General features: G+C 39.5%; 1 protein-coding gene across 1 annotated transcript; it reads right to left on the bottom strand.

The window, feature by feature from the left end:
• Nucleotides 1-17,824: 17,824 nt before the first annotated feature.
• LOC120105985 lies at nucleotides 17,825-20,031 on the bottom strand. The gene is made up of 4 exons (XM_039118795.1): nucleotides 19,669-20,031; nucleotides 19,246-19,390; nucleotides 18,577-19,047; nucleotides 17,825-18,375 (listed from the first exon to the last, which is right to left on the bottom strand). The coding sequence occupies exons 1-4, from the start codon at nucleotides 20,029-20,031 to the stop codon at nucleotides 17,825-17,827; spliced, it is 1,530 nt and encodes a 509-aa protein (XP_038974723.1).
• Between the last annotated feature and the right edge of the window lie 7,344 nt (nucleotides 20,032-27,375).

Raw genomic sequence — 27,375 nt, 5'->3', positions numbered from 1 at the left:
TAGGTTTATTGTAGGAGTAGGGTATGCACCTATATGGAATCTATCGACCTTGGTAGATAAGGAGAGATCCTATGTGATTTATAAGACTGAGTTCGTAAGACCTCGGCCGGGCAGTAAAAACAGTGGAGAAAGAGTTTTCCACTCTCGAACTTAAGTCGAATAAATCTTGACATATGACAGACGATGGGGTTTGACGAGTTGTCCATGACCTCCGTCCTGTAGGGATCCACGATAATAGGACTGTATCATACTATAACTGCACCTAGAGGTTCATCATTCCATTCTACTGGATAGCCACTACATGCTGCTAGGTGTCACTGGTGGATGGTGAGACTCACAGGGAATATCTTGATGATCGATAAACCCTGATGAGTTGAGTTGGAACTGTTCCAACCCATTGAAAGGAGTTTTCAATGATATTGTGATAGAGATCGCAATATATCTCACTACCAGTTAGAATAGAACTTATGGGGTCACACACGCTTAAGGTATTGACCGATCCGATGGTTGAAAAAGTGATTATGAATCACGAGTAATCTATTCGATTGATAATCAGTAGAAGAAGAAAAAATGGAAATTAATTAATTGGACTTAAACACGAATCCTACTTGGAGTAGGATTCCTACAATCCTACTTGGACTAGGACTGGGAGTCCTACTTGGAGTAGGATTCCTACAATCCTACTTGGACTAGGACTGGGAGTCCTACTTGGAGTAGGATTCCTACAATCCTAATTAGATTAGGATTTTGAATTCAATATGGATTCCTACTTAGAATAGGATTCCTAGAAGTCCTAATTAGATTAGGACTTCGGATTCAAATAAGAGTCTTAATTGGATTAGGACTAAAATTAAATAAGTCCTAATTGAATTAGAATTTCTTAAGTTCCAATTAATTATTAATCTAATGAATCAAGATGACTCCTAATTGAGTTAGGATTGAAGAGTTCAATTGAGTCATGGTTCATTCAAAGTTCTAATTGGATTAGGACTTGCATAAAATCCAATTTGGTTAAACTTAGACTAAGCCTAATTAGATTAGGACTTAGCCACAAGAAGACCACCTAATCCTCCTTAGAGGAGGACTAGGGTTAGCCAAGAGGGAGGGGCGCATGCCCCTCCCCTTTTTCTTTGCTTTGTGCGGCACAACAAAAGGGGTCGGAGCCTCTCTTAGGAAATCCATAAGGAGATCCTAAATGTTAGGAGCTCCACATCCCTTTTTAAGGAGAAGAGGGGCGGCATCTAGGGCATTCAAGCCCTCTCCCTCTCCAAGCCATGGCCCCCCTCTCCTCTTCCTTGGTTCAGCCGCAAGCAAGGAGAAGAAAAAAAGAAGGCCTTGGCGGCCTCCTCCTCCACCCTTCCTCCTTCCAACGCAGGAAAAAGAAAGAAGGCTGCAGGGGCTTTGTTCCTCTTCTTCTCTTCATCCTTCTTCTTCCTCCTCCCAAACACAATAAAGGTTGATTTAAAGGGAGGACATCAGCTATTAAAGTTGTCTCTGCAAGGGAGCTAGTACCCCAGGGAGACAAAGAAGCCTAGATCGGTTTTTGCTTTGTGTGGATATCCGTAGAGGTCGGACGCATGAACGGCTTCAAGCAAACCTTCATCCTAAACCACGAACTTCAGTTTGCGGTGATCATCTACCCGCACAAGGTGAAGATCTGATCTTTCTAATGCTATTAAAAGTTTTTAATCCTAATTTATCTATGAACGGTTTTGAACAACGTTCATGAGATGAACGTCAATCCCGCGCATTCCTCTTCCGCTGCTATTTGAAATTTTTTAATTTTCTGCGGCATTGGTGGATTTTCCAACATGCCCTCCAGCCACATTTCCAGAACCGAGAGATAGGGTTGAACATGTTTTGGATGATCAAGCTATCACCACCCGGAACAAAGGGTACCAACACTATTTGGTTCACTGGGAGGATGGACCAGAATCTGATGATTCATGGATTACTCGAAAGGGCCTACAGAGACTCAACCTAGATCTCCTAGAAAAGTACCACAGCCAAACCAACCCCTGTTCGATAGAGTCGAATTCTTCCCACCTTGGGAGAATTGGTGCGGGCACCAGAATCTAGAAAAGACTCCAATCAATTAACTCAAGGTCACTGTGGCTAACTTAAATTTGATCGAGTCCTGTAAATAAAATCAATAAGTCAGAAAACAAGCCTCAATAAGTCAGAAAGCAAGTCAAGTCAGGACAGGTTGCATGTTTCTACTACCACCTTGCATGTTTCCACCACCACCTTTGCACACCCTTGGTGCATCACCTCGGCATGCACATCAACATCAGCTGGCCACCTCACTACCACTCTAACCAATGGAAGCACGCCAAACCAGGATGAAGTCAAGCATAAGGAGCCGACCACATCATGCCATCTCTTCAAAGGAACCAATGCAATATCATGCCACCTCATCAAAAGAACCATTCACTATGCAACATGCTATGTGCCACCTATTGGGATGCCACCTCAACACCACATCAGCAATCATCTCAACCAAGAGGATAATGCCAAATGGAAGAGTCAAAATCAAAAGAATCAATCACCATGCCACTTCATACAAGTTGACACGTCACCCAAATTCAAAGTCTAAGAGGGCGGCCACAATTTAAATGCCAGAAAAGTTCAAATGGGAGCCAACAACTCTTCAAACCCCCCTAAAGCTGGCCAACTTTTCTTCCTTTTCTCCAACAATTAAGCCTTCAAATGTGGGCGCCATTCATTATGTATTTAAATTTCAAATCATGAGGAAAGTCTATAAATACCAAATGTGGGCACCATTCATTATGTGTTTTAAATTTCAAATCATGAGGAAAGTCTATAAATACCTCCTCATGACATCTTGTAATGGCAGTGGATGAATGAATAAAAAGAGCTTCTTTCTTTCTTAGCAATCTTGCTTTGTCACTGTCACGCCCCCGCCTCTGCGAGGCACGTGAGGCACCCAATGCCCACGTGGGGGCCACATGAGAGGGGAACACGGGGCTCCCCTGCCAGATATTGTCCAGTTCTGGGGCTTCACGCAAGCGTCCTTCACCCCTCCCCGATTTTGTTTTCCACCCAAAACGCGTCTGCAGGATTTGAGACACCCGCCTCATATGCCCAGGCTCTGGAACGAGTCTTTTCCGATGTGGGACTATTGGGCCTCACACCCTTCCCACCATCGGACAAGAGCCGTCCTCGGCTCTGATACCAAATGTCACGCCCCCGCCTCTGCAAGGCACGTGAGGCACCTAGTGCCCACGTGGAGGCCACATGAGGGGGAACACGGGGCTCCCCTGCCAGATATTGTCCGGTTCTGGAACTTCACGCAAGCGTCCTTCATCCCTCTCCAGTTTTATTTTCCTCCCAAAATGCGTCTGCAGGATTTGGAGACACCCGCCTCATATGCCCAGGCTCTGGAACGAGTCTTTTCCGATGTGGGACTATTAGGCCTCACACCCTTAAGTTGTCACGCCCCCGTCCCGAGATCGCGGGCCGGGGGTCGCGCCAACCGCCGCACACCCGTAGAAAACTCTCCCCAACGAGCATGCAAGGCATCTAAACCAAACACCTCAATTATAAATTTCCAAAATAATTTAACAGAATAAATTAGAATCTTATTCCATTGGCTAACTCAAGTCATAATGTCTCACAAGTCTAAATATGCAGCGGAATAATCATTTACCAACATGCAGAAACCTAGTTCTTAAAATAATAAAAGTCCACCAATCATAATAAATGTCCCATAATAACAAATCAACTTAAATAACCCTAATCTAAGATAACTTGTGCCACAATCCTTCTAGTCGCTCTCCCAATTTGAATCCCCAATAGACTAGTTCTCGAAATATGTAAACAACAAGAGAGGGTATAATGAGCTAGACAGCCCAGTAAGTAATGAACACCCTAGCTAGATAAATCAAGCAATAATAGGTAGAAAATAAATAGATATGTAGTTCCAAAGTATAAGTCAAATATTTCTTAAATTCATAAGATTCTTTTCGCAGTTTTGAGATTCTTTCACATGTTCAATTCATCTTGTCGATCCTGGACTATGACCACATGTTTCCTGTGGCAGGGTCATCAACACCGACTAATCTTCTTGCGGTGAGTCCTTCAAGACAATCAATTGCCAACATATCTGCCCCCATTGGCGGGGTCCTCAACATAGCCAGGTCGATAGTTCAATTAGTTCTCTATTTCATATTTCAGTTATAAAAACATACAGTGTCAAAACCAAATATCGTTCATATCTTAACCTCTTTCAATTTACCAGATTCAACTCAACAGCCAAGGACTATGACCACATGTTCCTGTGGCAGGGTCATATCACCGACTATTCTTCTTGCGGTACCAATGTATTAGCCCCCATTGGCAGGGTCCTCAACATAGCTCGACTGCAAGTCTGAATCTATCTCAAGTCATTATCTTTTTTTACATTATGTTCAATGTTTCAAGCCGAGAAATACAATGTCAGAGCAATTAAATACAATTCAACCAGAAGCAAATACGTCCAATCAGAGTCATACAATATTCTAAAAATATACATATAATCCACGCATCAAATTCGTAATCACAAATAATTCGATTCGTAAAATAGATATTTACTTTGCCGATAAATCTAGAAAAGAGGTTACATTACTTACCTTGCGAACGCGATCCACCACAAATCCAATTAATTCTGCAAATCCCTCGCAGCACCTAATATTCAAAACCATATTTTCTTTTAAAATTCATCACAATATATATATAAAACCTAAATTTTAACATTCTCCCAGGGCCGACCCTATGCCGAAGTGTCTAGCACCCCGGGTTCGGGTTCGGATCCGGGTTCATACCCGTAAACCACCCTCCTTTTAGTTATTATTCTTTTTTTTCCTTTTTCCTTTTCTTTCTTTCTTTTTCTTTTCTTTTCTTTTTTTCCTTCTTCTTTCCTTTTCTTTTCCCTTCTTCTCCCGAATCCCCTCTTCTTCTTCGGCGAGACAGGGGACCCGTGAGCCCCGCCCCCCCTTCTTCTTCCCTCTCGGTCGGGCCCAAGGGCGGCCGTGGTGGCCGGCCCTGACAGCTGTAGGAGGTGGCGGAGCAAGCCCGACCACTCCCGGCGGCTGGCGGCGGCGAACAAGGCCGACGATGGGAGCATTCGGCCGACCCATTTTTGGACCCAAGTTTCCGGCGATCGGCCCGCCCCAACCCCCAACACATCATGGCCAAGCATCAAGCAAGGAGAAGGAGAAGTTTACCTTAGCCCCGACGAAGATACGACGCCTCTCTTCTCCGGCGGCAAGGAAGAAGGAGACCCACCAGTGCCGTGGCTCCTCTCTCTCTCCCTCTCTCCTCTCTCTCTCTCTCTCCCTCTCTCCCTCTCTCTCGGTGGCCACACGAAGAAGACCCTCCCCCCCTGGCGTGCGGCGGCTCTCCTTCGGTGGGCTCAAAGGAGAAGAAGAGGAGAAGGAAGCCCTAAAATAGGGCTCCTCCTTCTTCTTCGGGATGGAAAGAATCCATCCCATTGCTGCCTCACGTGCGTTGCACGTGAGGCCAAGTGTTGGGACTGGGCCGGTCAAGTGGACCAGGCCCAGTTCCAGGGTCTCACATTCCTCCCTCCTAAAAAAAATTTCGTCCCCGAAATTTCCATACCTGTAGTTTCAAAAAGGTTGAGGGTATTTCTGCTTCATCTCATCTTCCAGTTCCCAGGTAGCTTCTCTTTCTGAATGATGGCTCCACTGCACCTTGACATTAAGGTATAACACGGTGTCTCAAAACTTGATCATTTCTGTCCACTATCCACACTGGATGCTCCTTATATGATAGATCTTCTCTAACTTGTATAGGCTCAAGCTCCGTGACATTACTTGGGTCTGGTATATATTTCTTCAACATCGAGACATGGAAAACATCGTGTACACCCAGCCAGAGAGGGTGGCCAGGGCAAGTCTGTAAGCCACCTTACCAATTCTTTCTAAGATCTCGAATGGACCAACAAATCTGGGATTCAATTTTCCTCGAATGCCTCTTGCAACTCCCTTTGTAGGTGATATTTTAAGAAATACATGGTCACCAACTTGAAATTCTAATTCTCGTCTTCTATTATCCGCATAACTCTTCTGTCTACTTTGTGCAGTCCGAAGGCGATCTCTGATTAGCTGAATTTTCTCAACTGTCTATTGTACAAGTTCAGGGCCTGAGGATGATAGTGTTATTTTGATGATTAACAAGCAATTATCTAGAGTATGCTATAAGTTAAATTGATACTTCATTTATAAGTTCATTACTCTCAGTATATTTGGTTAATTGAAAATAGATACATGACCTTGTTCATTTGAATGAATCTAACCTTGAGAATGCAGCAAAGTGTGGATTGAGTCGACCCAAAGGTTGATTGGGTCAACCCCGGCACATCAAGAAATCATTTGGGCACACTCCTGCAAAAATGGCACAAATGAACAGTGAGTTGGGGTCGACCCAAGGTAAGCATGAGTCGACCCAACCTTGAAGAACCTCAAAAACATAACTGAAGAATGTTCTCTGGATTTACTGAGAGGGTCGACCAAACAGTGGTTGAGTCGACCCAAGCTTGAGTCGACCCAAACCCTGAGAGGGTCGACCCAAAGGCAAGACAGAAAGACAGACAGAAATTGGTTCTCTGGAATTACTGAGAGGGTCGACCCAAGAAGAGGTTGAGTCGACCCAAGTGGACTTTGAGTCGACCCAAAGAATGGTTGGGTCGACCCATGGGAAGGAAGGCTGAAATTGAGGTTTCTGTGGTTTCTAAGAGGGTCGACCCAAGAAATGGTTGAGTCGACCCAAGTGAAGGTTGGGTCGACCCAAGGACAGGTTGAGCCGACCCAAACACGGGCTGAACATAACGGCTAGTTGTGCAGAAATGCTTTTTGGACTCCCAACGGCTATAAACGGCTAGTTTCTTCAATCCAACGGTCAGAGAAAGGACTATTTGGAGGTTGGAGAAGTATTTAAGAGGGAGTATTCCATCAGAGGAAGCAAGCTTTGGGGAAAATACATCAAGTGCCATTTCAAGAGAGAACCCTAGCAAGACAAGCTTCATCAGAGCTTCATTCAAGAATCAAAGAAGGGATTGAGCAGATTTCAAAGAGCATTAAGAGCTCCTTTTCCCCCATTGAAGAGTGAAGCTTCCTTGACCAGAAGAGCAAAGCGACTTCAAAGCGATAATTTCTTTCTAACTCTTCTTGTTGTTCATATTGCTTTTATATGCTCATCTAGGAGTTTAAATCTTTTCTTTTCATTTGTTTTAAACACTTTGTAAAGGTTCGTTGGTAAGCCCGCAAAACCAACAAAGGTTCGTTGGTAAGCCCGCAAAACAACAAAGGTTTTTGGTGAACCCGGAAAACCAAAGTTGTATAGGTTCGTTGGTGAGCCGCAAAACCAACAAAGGTTCTTTGGTGAGCCGGAAAACCAAGTGTATAGGTTCGTTGGTGAGCCCGTAAAACCAACAAGGTTTTTGGATTGTGAGCCCGGAAAACAATCCAACTGTAATCCGCAAGATTATAGTGAATTCCAAGGGTACGCTTGGGGAGTGGACGTAGGTGCTAAGGAGAGCACCGAACCACTATATATTGGTGTGTTTGCATTGTGTTTGTGCTTTCATTTTCTCTTGCTTTATCTTCTCTTCTTGCATTAGATTAACTCACTTAAATAACCTAAGAGAGCATCCATCGCACTTAATTAAGAAAGTTTTAAAAGTACCAAAAATTTAGAAGAAACCAATTCACCCCCCCCTCTTGGATTGTCACCTTGGGCAACAAGTGGTATCAGAGCAAGGTGCTCTAATAGTACCCATTGATCTCACAATCAAGAGTTAAAGATCATGACAACCCAAGTGGGATGTTCTATAGGAGAGGGACAATTAATTGATAGACCACCTCTATTTAATGGCACAAACTACACTTATTGGAAAGCTAGAATGAGGATATTCATTCAAGCTTCAAACTATGAATTATGGTACATCATTACTAGAGGCCCTCACTCACTCTCTCACACTATTAATGAAAAAGACTTAGCACAATTGAATGCTAATGCTATGAACATACTATATTGTGCTATCCATGAAACTGAATTTAATAAATCTCTGCATGTTTATCTGCTAAGGAAATCTGGGATACTTTAGAAAATATTTATGACAATATTCTGTTTAGCTCACATATGCTTCAATTACATACTAACAGTGAGCCTGCAGAAAACGATGTTGAATCTCCCAATCCGGAAGAAAGAACAATAAATGAAGAATTCGGTGATGAAAACAAGGATCCATACCCAAACACCGAAAAATTCAAAAGCTTCCTAAAGACAAAGAAGAAGAGGAAGCAAGAAGAAAGTAAGAAATAGATAAAAGGAAGAAAGCCTTGACCAAGGAAGAGTCAAGCAAGAAAATAAAAGTTAGGAGCAACAATGATGATACTAGCTCCAAAGAAGTACAAGGGGTAACTAACTTGTGCTTTATGGCACAAGAAGATAAGGTACAATCTGAATCTACTCTTACATCAAATGATTTTCAAGAAGAATTTTCTTATGATGAATTATTAAATGCTTTTCATGAATTGTATTGTGAATGTAGAAAACTAGCTATGAAGAATAAAATTCTAAGAGACTAAATCTAAAAATTTCAAAAGAAAGAAATTCTTTTGCTGAAATACAAGACAAACTAAATTCTGAAAATGAAAGCTTAAGGTTAAATTCAGAACAATTGATTCAAAAAAATCAGAATTTAATTAAAAAAATCAAAACCTAAATGAAGAAATCAACCAATTAAAATCTTTTATTAACAAATTCACTGTAAGTTCAGAAAAATTAAAAACGATGTTTGAAAGCCAACATGCTGTTTTTGATAAATCAGACTTGGCTGGATTCCTGTGCTCAATAATAAAACCCTAAAGAAAAAGGTTATCAATTTGCCAAGCAAACCATCAAATAAGATAACTTATTTCAAATATAAAAAGATTGGGCATAAAAACTTTATTTATGGTTCTAATTCGAATAAATCAAATGGTAAAGTTATTACGATTAAACAAATTTGGATTCCAAAAGGAACCATATGCACTAACCCTCAAGGACCCAAGCAAGCTTGGGTACCCAAAATGAAAAATATGAGGGTATAGATGTAGGTGTGCCAAGCTACCCATGGAACAAATGAAATTTTCATACAAATGGGTGCATTGACACATAATTAAAGATAAGTCTCATTAAATTTAGTATAAGGTTTAACATTCTACTTCGTGTATTGAAATTATCTTTTTTATGAAATTACGATACTCTCTGCATCAAAGTTTTTAAATGCCTCATATGTTAATTTTATCTCAACGAGTTTAGCATGAAACTCTCTAGTGCTTGCATCATGATAAGAAAACAATGAATGGATATATATATAACCTTCTTCTTCAAGTTTACAAAATCTAAATTTCCTCTCTAGTATAAACACTTGATGCTGATTTCATACCTTCATGTTAAAACTTTATTGAGCATAATACTTATGAAATCTTATTCATTATTTGTGAAGGTATGAGTATAATTTATCATAATATCACTCATTCCTTATGTGATTATTTGAAATATATTATGATTTACTCTATAAGTCGCATGTATGCATCATATGTTTCAATCATAAATGATTAATGTGTCGTGATCATAATGAAAATTCTACTAAAAAGTTTTATAACAATGATTTTTTTTTGTAATTCTCAAGACTATTCAAAAAAATCTAAGATTAATAAATCTGATCTTTAAAGTGTCTCATTTAGTATAATCACTGTATCCTTGATTGAATAATTAATATCCTTACATAAAATTATCTCGAATTCTATTGATTAATGTTAACACGTCATGTTTAATCTGAGCATAAAAATATTCTAAAAGTATGAATATTAATTCCTTTGAACCATCTCCCATAAGTCAAATATAAAATCTTAATTAATCTAAAAGAAAATTGCCTATCTCTCTAAAACAAGATTATTTGTATTGAAAGCCGAATCATAACCAGAATTTTGATAGAAACAACTATTTAAAATAACTTGATTAAAACTTAACTGGTATATCTTATTGATAATTATTTTAAGCAAATAGAATCTAAGCTAAATTGCTTCTGAAAATAAAAAAAAAATTGGTTTGACTTTGATAAATCTTCCTATTGCCTCACATGGGTGTCCTTGAACCATATTATTTAATAAATTATATCTTTAGTTCAAGTGACTTGTGCTTGCTTATATTTAGACAATCTCTTGAGTAAAGTGACTTAATATTCAATTATTGTCATATCTTATGTTGAGTCATCTAGCTAAAGAAATATATTGTATGAATGTTTTGTATCTTGAAGAAACTAATGACTTTCCTTCAAAAAAGAAAAAGAGTTTATTAATGATACAGGATTTATGAGCAAGAAATTTCAACTTGAAGGACACCTTGATGAAAGATACAATAAACATTCCTTTGCAAACAAAAAAAAGGAGAGAGATTTTCTTCAGCCAAGGGTGTAAAGAATCTAAAAGGATATTTGGCTTGAGAATGCTAAATACACTGGGTAATCATAAACTCTTCTCGTTATGAGTTCAGTTGAGCACAATCAATAATCTGAAATTATATGGTAGCATGATTAAACCTTTTAATTGCTGATTCATCTTGATATCAGCTTCATTCTCATGCTAGTGGATGATTGTTTCATGGTGTGATTAAATTGAAGTTTACTTTTTCCTATATAATGCATAACCATGAAATAGCACAAGTTATGCCTCAAATCTCTAATTCAAAATAACTTGTGATAAGCTATGAATCATTGGGCATAATAAAAATGCTGTTTGCATGATATATATTTATATGCCAGCATATTAGATTAATTCTTTATTCTGGCTCTTTCATGTAACTACTTGAAAATAACAAAAAGAGAGAGAGATAAAGAAAAAGAAAATGAACATTGCTCCGAAGAAGTAAAAGCTAAGTAAAATACTCCAATCTTAAGTAAAAGCAGCACAAGCATAATATATTCAGCCATATTTGTGAGACTTGTGTGAACATTCTTTGGAAGGGATAAAATCCGTAATTAATTATATTTAAATAGGCGAGAGTTTGGAGTGAATATCTTGTTGCTAAAGAGAATAGTTTAACATTTCTACATTGCTCATGTATAGGGATGGTGCCAATGGAGAGGCTAGTGGTCGTACCCGGCACTATTTTGACCCAACTATTCGGTGCAGGGCATATTAGGGACGGCACAAGAGGGAGGCTAGTGGTAGTACCTCGTGCCCCTTCCCAACTCCACCGGAATAGGGAGCAAATAGAATATAGAGCATAGAAAAGTAAAACCCGAAAAATAAATGAAGATAATCAAAATGTCATTGAATGGTTAAAGAAAGAAATTAAAAATTTGGGGAATGAATGATAAATAAATAAAAATATATAAGAAAGGTTGTGAAAAATCAAATGAAGTTTGAATCACTGAAAACACACCTTAAGGATAAACATTAGTGCTAAATTGTATTTAAATAAAGGAAATTTTATTTGAAAAGAATTGATCTTTTGATCCATGACTGCTTGTTATGTTTTGCATATTTTGAATTATGTGTTTTCAATATTCAAATAGCAAAGATCTTTCCTAGATATAACTTGTAATGCTTTATGCCTATAAATTTTGATTGAAACATGTTATTACCAACAACAACATCATTTTGTTTTAATGAATATATTTTGAAAAATAAAAAAAGAATTTAATTTGAATTTGCAATTAGGCAAAATGGATTGATTCTGACATATCTGTTTATCTTGCCTAACATTAGTACATAATATCCTCCCAATTTGTACCAAAATTCAATATGAATTACAAAGATTCTGGATGTGCTCTAATGTTCTTGAAATATGTGTCTTCAATCTTAATAATTTAAGATGGAGCTACAAATGTAGAAGATGCATATCTCAAATTATAATCCTGAAAGGCTCCTTGAAATTTTTATGAAATTCAGAATCCTGATGTTGTATAAAAGCTTAAACTTAATTTAAAAATGCCTCTATCATTGTATTTTTGGTAACCTTCATTATATGCTTCAAATGTTTGCATCAGTTTTGGGGAATAACTCAATATGAAATTTCTAGATAAAATTACAGCTTAAGAAAAATAGAAAATAATTGCTTGATGCCCTTTGATTGCTTGCCCTCTGATACGCATCTGAAACATATCATTTCTTATCTTCCATAAGTGTACTAATATTGGTCTGAATGATGTGTCTTTTGATGATCTTGATTGCAAACAAATATTTTTTAATATATGATTTTATTTGATATTGAAAAGATTTATTGTGCTTCATATATACATTGCTGAAAAACCTTGATTAAGAAATTGAGTTCTATAAATTACATATACTTCAATGGTCATCTATATATTTTTTTTTCCTCTCCTACATGTTATAGACTTTCATCAAAATATATATGTATATATATTATTAAAAGAGTGAATGATCTCAAGTCTTAGAAATATTCAGCTCACTCAAATGATTCTTAAAAGAAAGAAAATGTAAATGCTCTTGAAAGAATTTGAGCTTCAAATGAATCATTTTCTGATTAATATTTCAGTACATTTTCTCAAAGATTAAGAGGAAGCATAACTTGTTCTTAAAAGATTAAAAAGAGCGATTGCTATAAATTTTGAATAACTCTAGATCACTCTACATTCTTGATATCATAAAGGTTCAGTTTTATTCACGTTTATCATTAAAATCTGAAATTCAACTAAAGATAAGAGAAAGAATACTAAATGTAAAGTGGTATTAAACTTTGTGCTTCATTGAATATCTTTTGAAAGTTGGATTTTTATCTGTACTTAATTGGTAAATCACTTGTTTTGAAAACTAAGTGAAAAGGATTCCATTTGTCTTAGTATTGGAAATTTACTTTGGAATCTACTAATGAGCTCTTATTGGCTTGCACTTTAGTGTTTCAATCATGAGCCAATTCATTTTAATTGATTTTGATGCTATGATCTTTAAAGGAGTAAAAGAAAGTCTTTAAGAGAGGTTTAAAAGAACTTTCAATGCCCTGAATTTTATATATCCTACATTGCATAAATTCATGTCTTGGTATCTATGCTCCAATACTTTTATATCATGAAAGAACTTTGAAGTCATTAAGAATTAAGGATTCAACATAATCTTATATTTTTTGAGTATATAAGTTTTGATCTTTATCTGCTCTTATACTATACTCTAAAATTAATTAGATTGCTCTCATGTTGCTATATACTTAATATATTAAAAAAAAAGGAGGATATTGGATTTTCATTCGTGCTTTCTTTGAATATTATTCTTGATACTCCTTGAAATAACTTGAAAAAAATTTCATCTACACTTGATTTCAAAACTATCTTTGGAATCTACATTTAGAGATCACTTCTGGCTTATATTCTAAATATCTCATTCCTAAAGCCAAACACATAGAAATAAGATATTATTTTATTAGGGATCATGTGCAAAATGGAAACATATGAGCATATATGCACTGAAAAACAATTAGCCGACATATTCACAAAACCCTTGAGTGAAGATAGATTCTGCACGCTAAGGAGGAAATTAGGCATATGTGATCCGTTTTATTGAAGAGATATAAAAGGAAGCAAGCCGGTCTCATGATACATTCCTTCCATTTCTAAGAACCTATGAAACATGAGTCAAACTTGTAATCTATAGATTCCTTACTCATGTATCATTGTCCCAGAAAGAATTTATAAGGATTGGAAGCAAGAAAAATTTTTAGAAGCAAAAAGGAAGAGAAAAGAAAAATTCTGCCACTTGGGTCCGACCCCAACCCCAGAATAGGGTCGACCCAACGTTGAGTCGACCCATGGGGGATAAATCTTCTTGAGTCGACCCAACGTCGGAACCCCACTGTTAAAAGGGGACCCCGTGAGCTATCTAGGGCACTGTTTACCCTTTGTCCTCTTCCCGAAAACCCTATTTTCCACTCTCCAATTAGAGTCTCCCTAGGCTGATCTTAGCATCTATATTTAGAGCCTAGGCTAGAAATCTAGTTCTCGTATGTATCTTGCCTTTTCTCATATGTATCTTGCTTTTTCCCTTATGAATCTTGTCTTTCCTTATATCTTTAAATCTTGATTGTGGAACATTGTACTTTTCATCATTTTGAGCATTAATATATGAAAATGTTTCTATTTTGATCAATGAAGTCTGAAGTTTGTTCTTTATTGCATCTTTTCCCATATATATATTTTTGATGATAACAAAAGGGGGAGAAGAGAAGGAAAGAGTATATAAAGGAGAAGAGAAGAAAGAGTATATAAAAGAGAAGAGAAGGAAAGAGTATATAAAAGAGAAGAGAAGGAAAGAGTATATAAAGGGAGAAGAAAGAGTATTACTTTTGTGAGAAAGAGTGAGTAAAGAAGTTATGAAAAGAAAAGAGAAATAAATGGGCAAACAAATTGAAAATCATATAAGAAAGCTTACATATCTAAGGGGGAGCAATTTGTAACAATGAAAATCATCAAATCAAAAAGTTCTATCATAATTCAGAATTTGGCACATATAAATTCAGAATTTGGCACGCTCCTTTCTCACCCCGATACATAAGCTGAAACTCTTATTTTATCTCAAATTTTTGAAGTTTCATTGCTAATGAATTATAAATGAAAGGGGAAGCAATTCAAAAAGTCAAATTGGCAATATTTGAATGATATAGGGGGAGATTTCACAAGTATATATGAAAAGCTGAAATTCAGCAATTTAATCCCTTTTATAAACTGATTTTAAAGACAAGTATCAATAGACTTATACTCTTTATTTTGTAATCATCAAAAAGGGAGAGATTGAGGATGATAGTGTTATTTTGATGATTAACAAGCAATTATCTAGAGTATGCTATAAGTTAAATTGATACTTCATTTATAAGTTCATTACTCTCAGTATATTTGGTTAATTGAAAATAGATACATGACCTTGTTCATTTGAATGAATCTAACCTTGAGAATGCAGCAAAGTGTGGATTGAGTCGACCCAAAGGTTGATTGGGTCAACCCCGGCACATCAAGAAATTATTTGGCACACTCCTGCAAAAATGGCACAAATGAACAGTGAGTTGGGTCGACCCAAGGTAAGCATGAGTCGACCCAACCTTGAAGAACCTCAAAACATAACTGAAGAATGTTCTCTGGATTTACTGAGAGGGTCGACCCAAACAGTGGTTGAGTCGACCCAAGCTTGAGTCGACCCAAACTCTGAGAGGGTCGACCCAAAGGCAAGACAGAAAGACAGACAGAAATTGGTTCTCTGGAATTACTGAGAGGGTCGACCCAAGAAGAGGTTGAGTCGACCCAAGTGGACTTTGAGTCGACCCAAAGAATGGTTGGGTCGACCCATGGGAAGGAAGGCTGAAATTGAGGTTTCTGTGGTTTCTGAGAGGGTCGACCCAAGAAATGGTTGAGTCGACCCAAGTGAAGGTTGGGTCGACCCAAGGACAGGTTGAGCCGACCCAAACACGGGCTGAACATAACGGCTAGTTGTGCAGAAATGCTTTTTGGACTCCCAACGGCTATAAACGACTAGTTTCTTCAATCCAACGGTCAGAAAGGACTATTTGGAGGTTGGAGAAGTATTTAAGAGGGAGTATTCATCAGAGGAAGCAAGCTTTGGGGAAAATACATCAAGTGCATTCAAGAGAGAACCCTAGCAAGACAAGCTTCATCAGGAGCTTCATTCAAGAATCAAAGAAAGGGATTGAGCAGATTCAAAGAGGCATTAAGAGCTCCTTCCCCCATTGAAGAGTGAAGCTTCCTTGACCAAGAAGAGCAAAGCGACTTCAAAGCGATAATTTCTTTCTAACTCTTCTTGTTGTTCATATTGCTTTATATGCTCATCTAGGAGTTTAAATCTTTTCTTTTCATTTGTTTAAACACTTTGTAAAGGTTCGTTGGTAAGCCCGCAAAACCAACAAAGGTTCGTTGGTAAGCCCGCAAAACCAACAAAGGTTTTTGGTGAACCCGGAAAACCAAAGTTGTATAGGTTCGTTGGTGAGCCCGCAAAACCAACAAGGTTCTTGGTGAGCCCGGAAAACCAAGTGTATAGGTTCGTTGGTGAGCCCGTAAAACCAACAAGGTTTTTGGATTGTGAGCCCGAAAAACAATCCAACTGTAATCCGGAAGATTATAGTGAATTCCCAAGGGTACGCTTGGGAGTGGACGTAGGTGCTAAGGAGAGCACCGAACCACTATATATTGGTGTGTTTGCATTGTGTTTGTGCTTTCATTTTCTCTTGCTTTATCTTCTCTTCTTGCATTAGATTAACTCACTTAAATAACCTAAGAGAGCATCCATCGCACTTAATTAAGAAAGTTTTAAAAGTACCAAAAATTTAGAAGAAACCAATTCACCCCCCCCCCTCTTGGATTGTCACCTTGGGCAACAGGGCCCAACAATTTTCGTTCACCAATATCATCCCAACAAATTGGCGAACGACATTTTCTTCTATATAAAGCTTCGTAAGGCGCCATCTGTATGCTACTCTGATAACTGTTGTTATATGTAAATTCTATCAGAGGTAGATGCTCATCCCAAGAACCCTTCATATCTATGACGCAAGCTCTCAACATATCCTCAAGAATCTGAATGGTCCTCTCAGACTGACCATCGGTCTGAGGGTGAAAGGCTGTACTAAAACATAATTTTGTCCCCAAAGCCTTATGCAAGCTTTTCCAAAATTGTGATACAAATCTAGTATCTCGATCAGACACAATGGATACTGGAATACCGTGCAGTCTCACAATTTCTTTAATGTATAATTTAGCTAGCGTTTCCAGACCGAACCCAACTTTGATAGGTAAAAAGTGTGCCGATTTGGTTAGCCTATCCACTATCACCCATACTGCATCATTAGAACTAGGAGTCTTTGGCAGTCCTGTTACAAAGTCCATAGAAATTTGTTCCCACTTCCATATTGGAATGTCAAGAGGCTGAAGCAGTCCTGCAGGTCTTTGGTGTTCAGCTTTAACCTGCTGACATACTAGACATTGTGCCACGAATTGAGCAATTTCTCTTTTCATGTTGTTCCACCAATACATTCCTTTAAATCTCTATACATCTTAGTTCGTCCTGGGTGCACTGTATATCCAGACTGATGGGCTTCTTTAAGAATTTCCTGTTTGATTACTAAATCCATAGGTACACAAATTCTATTCCGATACCTCAAAGATCCGTCCTCATGAATCCTGAATTCAGATATATCTCCTGCTTCTATCGACTTCCGAATCTTCAATAACTGCTGGTCATTACCCTGAGCTGTCTTGATCCTCTCTATGAGTGTCGGCTGAACCTGCATATAAGCCAGTTGAGTCCTTGTGCCAGATACTCAGATTTCTAGTTCAAGTTTCCTCACATCTTCCAAAATTTGTAGTTGGCTAGTAATCAAAGTAGCCATATTTCCTATTGACTTTCTGCTCAAGGCATCTGCAACAACGTTAGCTTTTCCAGGGTGATAATTTATCGTTAGATCATAGTCCTTCAACAGTTCCAACCATCTTCTTTGTCTCAATTCAATTCCTTCTGGGTAAATATATATTTCAAACTTTTGTGATCTGTAAACACTTCGCATCGTACTCCGTAAAGATGATGTCTCCAAATCTTGAGAGCAAAAATCACAGCTGCTAACTCCAAATCATGAGTAGGATAATTTTGCTCATAAGATTTTAATTGTCTAGAGGCATAGGCTACTACCTTACCATGCTGCATCAAAACATAGCCGAGTCCCTTCCTTGAAGCATCACTATAAATTGTGAATCCATCATCACCTGTAGGTATAGTAAGAATAGGTGCTGTAACCAATCGCCTCTTTAATTCCTGAAAGCCTCGTTCACATTCTTCAGTCCATTCAAACTTAACTCCTTTTGAGTTAAACGAGTCAAAGGTATAGCTATAGAGGAAAATCCTTCCATAAATCGTTTGTAATAGCCTGCCATTCCTAGAAAGCTGCGAATCTCAGAAACATTAGTAGGCCTGTTCCACTGTACTACAGCTTCCACTTTTGCTGGATCCACAGAAATCCCATCTCCGGATATGATATGCCCCAAAAACGATATCTCATTCAACCAAAACTCACACTTCTTTAATTTAGCATAGAGCTTCTCCCTTCTTAAGAGTTGAAGTACGCTTCGTAAATGTTCCTCATGTTCTTCTTTTCCTTTTGAATAAATTAAAATGTCATCAATGAACACCACCACAAATCGATCTAGAAAAGATTTAAATATTCTGTTCATTAAGTCCATGAAAGCTGCTGGGGCATTCGTCAATCCAAAAGGCATCACCAAGAATTCATAATGTCCATAACGAGTTCTGAATGCAGTCTTGGGTACATCTTCCGCTTTGATCTTTAGCTGATGATATCCTGTGCAGAGATCAATCTTAGAGAAAACATATGCACCTTGCAACTGGTCAAATAAATCATCTATTCGAGGCAAAGGGTACTTGTTCTTTATAGTGACTTTATTTAATTCTCTATAGTCAATGCAGAGTCTCATGCTTCCATCTTTCTTTTTCACAAAGAGCACTGGAGCTCCCCAAGGTGACACACTAGGTCGTATAAAACCCTTGTCCAGTAAATCTTGCAACTGATCTTTCAATTCTTTTAATTCAGCTGGGGCCATTCGATAAGGAGCTTTAGAAATCGGACCTGAACCGAGTATAAGATCAATAGTGAATTCAATTTCTCTGTCCGGTGGCAATCCTGATAACTCCTCGAAAAAGACGTCCGAAAATTCATTCACTATAGGAATATCCTCTATCTTTAGTTCATCTTGTTGTATATCAATTACTGAGGCCAGATAACCTGTGCATCCTTTCCTTAACATTCGTCCAGCTTGCAAAGCCGAGATAATATGAGGAAAAGCAGTTCCCTGGTTCCCACAGAAACTGAATGCCGGTTCCTCCGGAATTTGGAAATTTACCCTCTTGCCATGACAGTCCACTGAGGCATGATAGGTAGCGAGCCAATTCATCCCCAGAATGACATCAAAATCCCGCATATCAAGTACAATTAGATCCACAGGTAACTCCCTATCTATTATTTCAATTTTGCATGCCTTGCATAAAACATCAGTGCTCAACATACCACCTACTGGCGTCTCCACATAGAACTTAGTGGTCATAGATTCACACAATATATTATGTGTTTTGATAAAGCTTGAGGATATGAATGAATGTGTGGCACTCGGATCAAATAAGACATAAGCATAAATATCGAATACGGGAATAGTACCTGTGACCACTGCATTAGAAGCTTGTGCATCCTGCTGTGTAAGTGCGAACACCCTTCCTTGAGTCTTTGGCCTCTGGCTTCCTTCCATTGCCTGCGTGGATTTAATCTCGTTTCTTTGTGGGCAATCTGCAATTTTATGACCTTTCTGTCCGTAATGAAAACAAGAACCTGTAACCCAGGGACAATTTGCAAATTCATGATTACCGCCACATCTTGAACACTTTCCATTCTCATTTTTGGGATTTCTATCTTTATTTGGCTTCTGAGCTGGATTCTTGAAATTCTTGTTTCCCCCTTTAAATTCAGCAGGTCTGTTTCTTTTCTTTTGGTTTCTTTCTCTTTCAGCAAAAGCTTCGTTGACTTCCCTTTCAATGATTAAAGCTTTATTCACCACAGCTGCGTAGGTAGTCAACTCATAGGTACCACTTGCTTCCTAATTTCAGTCTTCAATCCCATCTCAAACTTGTGCACTCGGTCTTGCTCATCTTCCACCAATTTCGGAACAAATTTGGCTAGTTCTGTGAATTTGGCTTCATATTCGGCCACTGTCATGCCCCTTTGCTTCAAATGGATAAATTCTTGTTCCTTCTGTGTCCTGACACTCCGAGGAAAATATTTATCATAGAATGCTTTTCGAAATTTATCCCAAGTGAGAGGTTCCCCATCATGCTCAAATTTATGCTCCAACATCTGCCACCAATTAAATGCTTCTTCCTGCAACATGTATGATGCAAACAAAAGTTTTTCATCGTCCCGGCATCTTAAGACAGCAAATGCTTTTTCCATCTCTGTAAGCCAATTGTCGGCTTCCAAAGGTTCTGTAGTCCCTGAAAAGCTGGAGGAGCCAGTCTCTTAAATTCAGCTATGCTGCTACGATGTTCACACTGTTCCCCTCGTCCTTGCTGTGGCTGTGTCTGGAGCAACTGCGCTTGTTGTTGGAGCAACTGCTGTTGCACCTGCTGTTGCATTTGCATGAGGCCCACCATGGTCTGCATAACCTGGCTTAAGCCCGGTTCCTGTCCCGTTTGAGGGTTCATGACTCCCTCCTGCTGAGGGATACTTCCAACCCGTTGGGGTGTGCTGTCAGCATGCCAGTTCGGTGTCTCATCTGTAGCACTAATAGTAGTCTTTCTCGCCCGACGTTGAGGCATCCTGACCTATATGCATCAAATAACAGCAGACTCATAAAAAGAAAGCTCACCAAATTAAATTATTATTATTATTATTTTTTATGTATAAGAATAATCATCATATTCTTCACACCTAACGTCCCAATGTCCCTAGTGTCTACCCACCTACACTCATATCGTGTATGATTCTTTGTCTTAGATTCTATCCAAGTCCGCTCTGATACCACTTAAGTTGTCACGCCCCCGTTCCGAGATCGCGGGCCGGGGGTCGCGCCAACCGCCGCACACCCGTAGGAAACTCTCCCCACGAGCATGCAAGGCATCTAAACCAAACACCTCAATTATAAATTTCCAAAATAATTTAACAGAATAAATTAGAATCTTATTCCATTGACTAACTCAAGTCATAATGTCTCACAAGTCTAAATATGCAGCGGAATAATCATTTACCTGTTAGATGTATGCCCTAGAAGCCAATTTGGCTGACACATTGTTGATTCTAGGAACATATTTTGTACTTGACTATTTATTATTGATAAATAAAAGCATCTTTTTCATTCATATTGTTTATGTGTCTATGAATCGTCCAAGAAATTAATAAGATGATGATACATATTCTCAAGAGTTGAGAATTTGAGCCATGTATCATTGGTGATTGATTTTTAAATGCTCCTGATCAAAGGATCATCACGAGGACGGTGATCGATCCGATCAGTGCACAGATCACTCTCCTTCTGGATGAACGAGACTTGAGTCCACAGTGTAGGACACTGAAGTGATAGTGCAGGTGCTTGTTAGAGAACAAGGGTACTGAGCGTGACCAATACAGAAGTCACTTGGATGTCTATCCACTCGTCAGTGACTTGCTTGATGTTGCAGTAGTGTGACTGGTCCTTTGACCTGCGGTGCTTCGGCTACTCACAGTGAGGTTATTGTAGTTTGACTGCACACATACATGGTCTCTAGCCATATGGGTCCATGCAGTGTAGATTGGCTGCAGTAAGTTCACTGTAGGAGTAGGGTATGCACCTATATGGAATCTATCGACCTTGATAGATAAGGAGAGATCCTATGTGATTTATAAGACTGAGTTCGTAAGACCTCGGCCGGGGCAGTATGCACAGTGGAGAAAGAGTTTTTCACTATCGAACTCGAGTCGAATAAATCTTGACATATGACAGACGATGGGGTTTGACGAGTTGTCCATGACCTCCGTCCTGTAGGGATCCACGATAGTAGGACTGTATCACATGTTAACTGCACCTAGAGGTTCTCATTCCATTCTGCTGGGTAGCCACTACATGCTGCTAGGTGTCACTGGTGGATGGTGGGACTCATAGGGATTATCTTGATGATCGATAACCCTAATGAGTTGAGTTGGAATCGTTCCAACCCATTGAAAGGAGTTTTCAATGATATAGTGATAGAGATCACAATATATCTCACTACCAGTCAGAATAGAACCTATGGTCACACACACTAGAAGTATTGACCGATCCGATGGTTGAAATCGTGATTAGGAATCACAAGAAATCAATTTGATTGATAAGAAGTTGAAGAAGGAAAAAGAATTAATAATTGGACTTGAACAAGATCCTACTTCGGGTAGGATACCTAGAGTTCTAATTGGATTAGGACTGGATTCCTACTTGGAATAGGATTCCTCAATCCTAATGAGATTAGGAGTTTTGAATTAAAAATTGGATTCCTACTTGGAGTAGGATTCCTAGAAATCCTAATTGGATTAGGACTTCGGATTCAAGTAGAGTCCTAATTGATTAGGACTAAAATTAAACAAATCCTAATTGGATTAGGATTCCTAAGTCTAAATTAATTATTAATCTAATGAATCAACATGACTCCTAATTGGATTAGGATTGAAGAGTTCAATTGAGTCATGGTTCATTCAAGTCCTAATTGGATTAGGACTAGCATAGATTGAACCCAATTTGGCTAATCCTAATTAGATTAGGATTAAACCATGAGAGAGGCACCTAATCCTCTTTGGAAGAGGATTAGGTTAACCAAGTAAGAGGGGCATCAGCCCCTCTCCATCTTGGGGCGACATGAAGAGAGAGGGGCCGCGCGCCCCCTTCTCTTTGGAAATATCTAGGGCTCCAACTTTGGAGGAGCCCTTGATGGCTATAAGAAGGCACATGAGGCCGGCGCCCTAGATTGGAGCCTCTTCCCTTGTGCCGTGGCCACCCTCTCCTCCCTCTTGGTTCAGCCGCAAGCAAGGAAGAAGAACTCCAAGTTGGCGGTCCTCCTCTTCCTTCCTTCATCCAACGCAAGGAAAGAAAGAAGGCTGCAGGGTTCATCTTCTTCCTCTTCTTCATCCTTCTTCTTCCTCCTCTCAAGCACTTTCAAGAGTTGAAAGAAAGAGAGAGATCAGCCATCAAAGAGTCTTTGCAAGGGAGCTAGCACCCCGGGAAGACAAGAAAGCTTGATCGGTTCTCTACTTCGTGTGGATACCCGTAGAGGCCGGACGTTTGAACGGCTTCAAGCGAACCCTCTTCCAAAACCACGAATTCAGATTCGCGGTGATCATCTACCCGCGCAAGGTGAAGATTTGATCTTCCTATAGTTTTAAAAGTTTTAATTCTTACCTAATTACGAAAGGTCTCGAAACAACGTTCATGCGATGAACGTCGAACCGTGCATGCCGATTCCGCTGCCATCTGAAAATTTTTGAAATATCAGCGGCATGGGCGGGTTCCCAACAGTGGTATCAGAGCCTAGGCTTCGTAGATTAAGGTAAGAATTAAATATCTAAAGGCATATTAGATCTGAAAATTGAATGATCATGCATGCTGAAAAATTCTGCATGCAGATTTTTCAGGGGTGCTGATTTTTACATGCTGATTTTTATGTGATAAAAAGATGATTCTAATTGCATTGTTAATGGGATTACAAAGTTTAGAATCATGATTAGCATGATCAGCGACCTATGTCATGATATAATCAGTTAGTTTTCAGATCTGAAAATTATAATTGTTGCATACGGTGATGATCATAGGATTCAACCCTTTTGGTATCAAATGTAATGACCTGCGATGTGATCTGCGATGTCATGTAATTTTTCAGATGCTTGCATGCATCTTATTTGATGTTTTGAGAGGCCTGCGTGCCTCCTAAAAGGAGATGTAAATTATTTTTATTTTTATTTTACATCTGGTTGTATTTCTGTGATGTGATGTACATCAACGATCAAGTTGAAGCAAAGGCATGAGATGAAAGGTGATCTAAGCGGTTGATGGCGATGGGATCAAGAGTTGATCAAGGATCGAATCAAGGAGCTTGGAACCAATTCAAGAGTTGAAGACCACTTGATCGATTGATGTGCATGTGCTTGTAATACGACCTAATTAGAATCCATGATCATCACCTAGTTAAAGTTTAGCTTTAATTATTGCCGCGATTATAACTGCCTGCAATGCGCCGTTTGCATGTGATGTGAATGAGAGTCGGGTAGATAGGTCTACATGTGATGTAGCAAACCCAATTGAGACCTAAATCAAAACCTCCTCAATCAAGTCGAGAGTGAACCGACATGAGCAAGTCATATTAGATTAATTGATCTAATTGGTGTCTAGGAAAGCATGAAAGGTGGTTACTTAATTAGGACCTTACTCTCTGAGTAAGGGGAGCCTCCCACCTGCTTACCTGGCCAATTGTTCGATTACCTCTTATGAAGGCTCAAGTTGCAAACACTAAGACCTGATTAACCAATATTAAGTCAATAGGTCTTCCACTGTAGTAGAGCTGCTAAGGCCTTTCTGATGTTGACTTGTCTCGGCTGGACACAGTGGTCAAGTTGCATTGGGGGGCTGGACCTCTCTATAGACATGAGATGTTGTAGGGTAAAGGTGGGGTTGGGCACCAATAACTGTTAGGTGAGGACCCAATGACGACTTTATTCCTACGGTTATACGGTGGGTCTGACTTAACTAAGAAATGGGACCAATAACTGTTAGGTGAGGTCTTCATGGCTTAGAGACCAAGTTACACTGCAACATGCTTGAGAAGCATTGTACAAGAGTTGTACACTCATCCATCTATGTGTCACCAATAACTGTTAGGTGAGGTGGCATGTAAATGGTGGGACCGCAGTACCCACTAGAAACCCTAGTCGTGTGGGATTTCCGTTTTCCTACCAGGGGAGTGTGAGGAATTCGAGAAAATAGTGGGAGTCAATTTGTTTAAAAGACTTAGGACAGATTAGGATCAGTACAAAGTCTAACTAGAATTTACTCTCTGCAGATACATGTCGCTTCAAACCCTTTGACCCGTATTTTGAGACCACCGACTGCGGAACCATTAAGGACTGGGCTAAAATCTCAAAAGTTTTGACTGTAGAAGAAGGCTATACCGATTCGATATCCCCACATTACCAGCACGTCCACTGATGTTCAGCGTGAGATGCATAAAAAGTGGTTGGACGATGACATTAGAGTAAAATGCTATATGATGGCATCTATGTCTAATGAACTCCAATGCCAGCATGAAAATATAAAGACTGCTAGGGACATACTGGCACACCTGCAAGAGTTGTATGGTGAGCAGAGTCGCACAGCTCGTTTTGAAGTGTCCAAGAGGCTTTTCAAAGCGAAGATGCGCGAGGGCAGTCTGTCCATGATCACGGTCTGACCATGATCAAGGACCTAGAGGAGCTTGAGAAGCTCGGTATGGACATGCACAAGGAATTGCAAGTGGATTTGATCCTACAGTCACTTCCTGATTCATTTGGTCAGTTTATAGTAAACTACCACATGAATAAGATTGAATGCACTAAGACTGAACTAATCAACATGTTGGTAACTGCTGAGGGAGCCTTGAAAGGTTCAAGGGGCAATGTCCTCGCTGCTGAGTTGACTTCTGGTTCCAAGAGAAAGTCTACTTGGAAGAAAAAGAAGCCTGCAAAGAAGCAGAAGAAAGACAAGAAGCCAAAGAAGGAAGTTCAAAAGAAAAAGGCTAACGACAAAGGAAAATGTTTCCACTGCAATGTCGAAGGCCACTGGAAGAGAAACTGTCCTTCATACCTCGAGAGCCTGAAGAACAAGAAAGGTGACACACCTTCAGAAGGTATAGACTTGCTCATAATTGAAACTAATCTAACGGTTTCTTCTACTTCTAGTTGGGTTATAGATTCTGGTTCTAGTGCTCATTTGTGCACTACCATGCAGGGTCTAAAGGAAAGTAGAAGGCTGGCGGAAGGTGCGGTAACCCTTCGGGTTGGCAACGGGGCAAAAGTTGCTGCTGTGGCTGTGGGCACCTACCATCTGCGACTACCGTCTGGATTTAGTTTAATACTTAGAGACTGCTATTATGTACCTGTTGCTAGCAGAAATTTGATTTCTGTTTCATGTCTAGCACAGGAAGGTCATGTTTTTACATTTGACAAAGACTGCTGTTCTATTTATTTAAGAAATAAAATAGTCGCACGTGGTTTCATGATTGACAGTCTCTATCATTTACATATGGATGTATCTGTGAATGTTACCGAGCAAGATGTGAGTGCCAAAGGATCCAAAAGATCCAGAGATGAGATAAACCAAAGATATTTGTGGCACCTCAGACTTGGCCATATTGGAGAAGATAGAATGAACAAAATGGATAAAGATGGGCTTAGGCTCATTGACTTCCGAGTCATATCCAGTTTGCGAGTCCTGTCTTCAAGGAAAATGGCTAGACTGCCCTTTGTAGGACATGGGGAGAGGACCACTGAAATACTTACCCTAGTACATACAGATGTATGTGGCCCATTCGATGTGCTAGCCAGGGGACGTTATTCTTACTTCATTACCTTTACCGATGATTATTCACGGTATGGGTATGTGTATCTTATGAGACACAAGTCTGAATCCTTTGAAAAGTTCAAAGAGTTCAAGAATGAAGTAGAAAAACAAACTGGAAAACCTCTTAAGGCTCTTCGATCAGATCGAGGAGGAGAATACCTTAGTGGGGAATTCCGGGACTATCTCAAAGAAAACGGCATAGTCTCACAATGGACACCTCCGGGTACACCTCAACTCAACGGGGTGTCAGAGAGGAGAATCGGACCCTATTGGATATGGTCAGGTCCATGATGAGCTTCACTGATTTACCTATGTTCCTTTGGGGAGATGCCTTACTCACAGCGATTTATTTATTGAATAGAGTTCCCTCTAAATCCGTTCCTACCACACCGTATGAGATATGGCATGGTAAGAAACCAAGTCTGGGTCATCTCAAGATTTGGGGATGTCCGGCCCACGTCAAGCGACTACAGGCGGACAAGTTAGAGGCTAGGACCATAAGTGCTCGTTTTATAGGATATCCTAAAGAGTCATTAGGATACAATTTTTACGTCTCAGAGGATCACAATGTGTTTGTGAGCCGTCATGCCATCTTCTTGGAAAATCAGTTTATCCTTGATAGAGGCAGTGGGAGGAAAATTGAGCTTGAAGAGAAAGTCTCTGAAAAGCAACGAGTCATGGATCCTATAGAACCATTCATAAGAGCCAGTACACGATGTCCCTCAACCACCTCGTAGATCTAGTAGGGTCTCCCATCCTCCCGATAGATACTTAGGTATACTAGAAGAGGATACCGATAGGAAATGTTCCTAGTGGGAGATAGGGATCACATACAGGATCCCAAAACCTACAACGAGGCGATATCTGATATCGATTCCGAGAAATGGCTGGAAGCTATGAAGTCAGATAGACTCCATGCATTCCAACCAAGTCTGGACCTTAGTAGATCCACCAGAAGGTATTGTACCTATTGGATGCAAATGGATCTACAAAAGGAAGATAGGTTCGGATGGAGAGGTAGAGACCTATAAGGCAAGGCTTGTGGCGAAAGGGTATAGTCAGCGCGAAGGCATTGACTATCAGGAGACCTTTTCACCTGTAGCCATGCTAAAATCCATCCGAACATTGCTTGCCATTGCAGCATTTCATGATTATGAAATCTGGCAGATGGATGTGAAAACTGCTTTCCTGAATGGATATCTTGA

The sequence above is a fragment of the Phoenix dactylifera genome, unplaced genomic scaffold (genome assembly GCF_009389715.1).
Source record: "Phoenix dactylifera cultivar Barhee BC4 unplaced genomic scaffold, palm_55x_up_171113_PBpolish2nd_filt_p 000413F, whole genome shotgun sequence".
NCBI classification, from domain to species: Eukaryota; Viridiplantae; Streptophyta; class Magnoliopsida; order Arecales; family Arecaceae; genus Phoenix; species Phoenix dactylifera.
The sequence above is the reverse complement of the archived record's forward strand: the minus strand, read 5'-3'. Positions and strand labels throughout refer to the sequence as shown.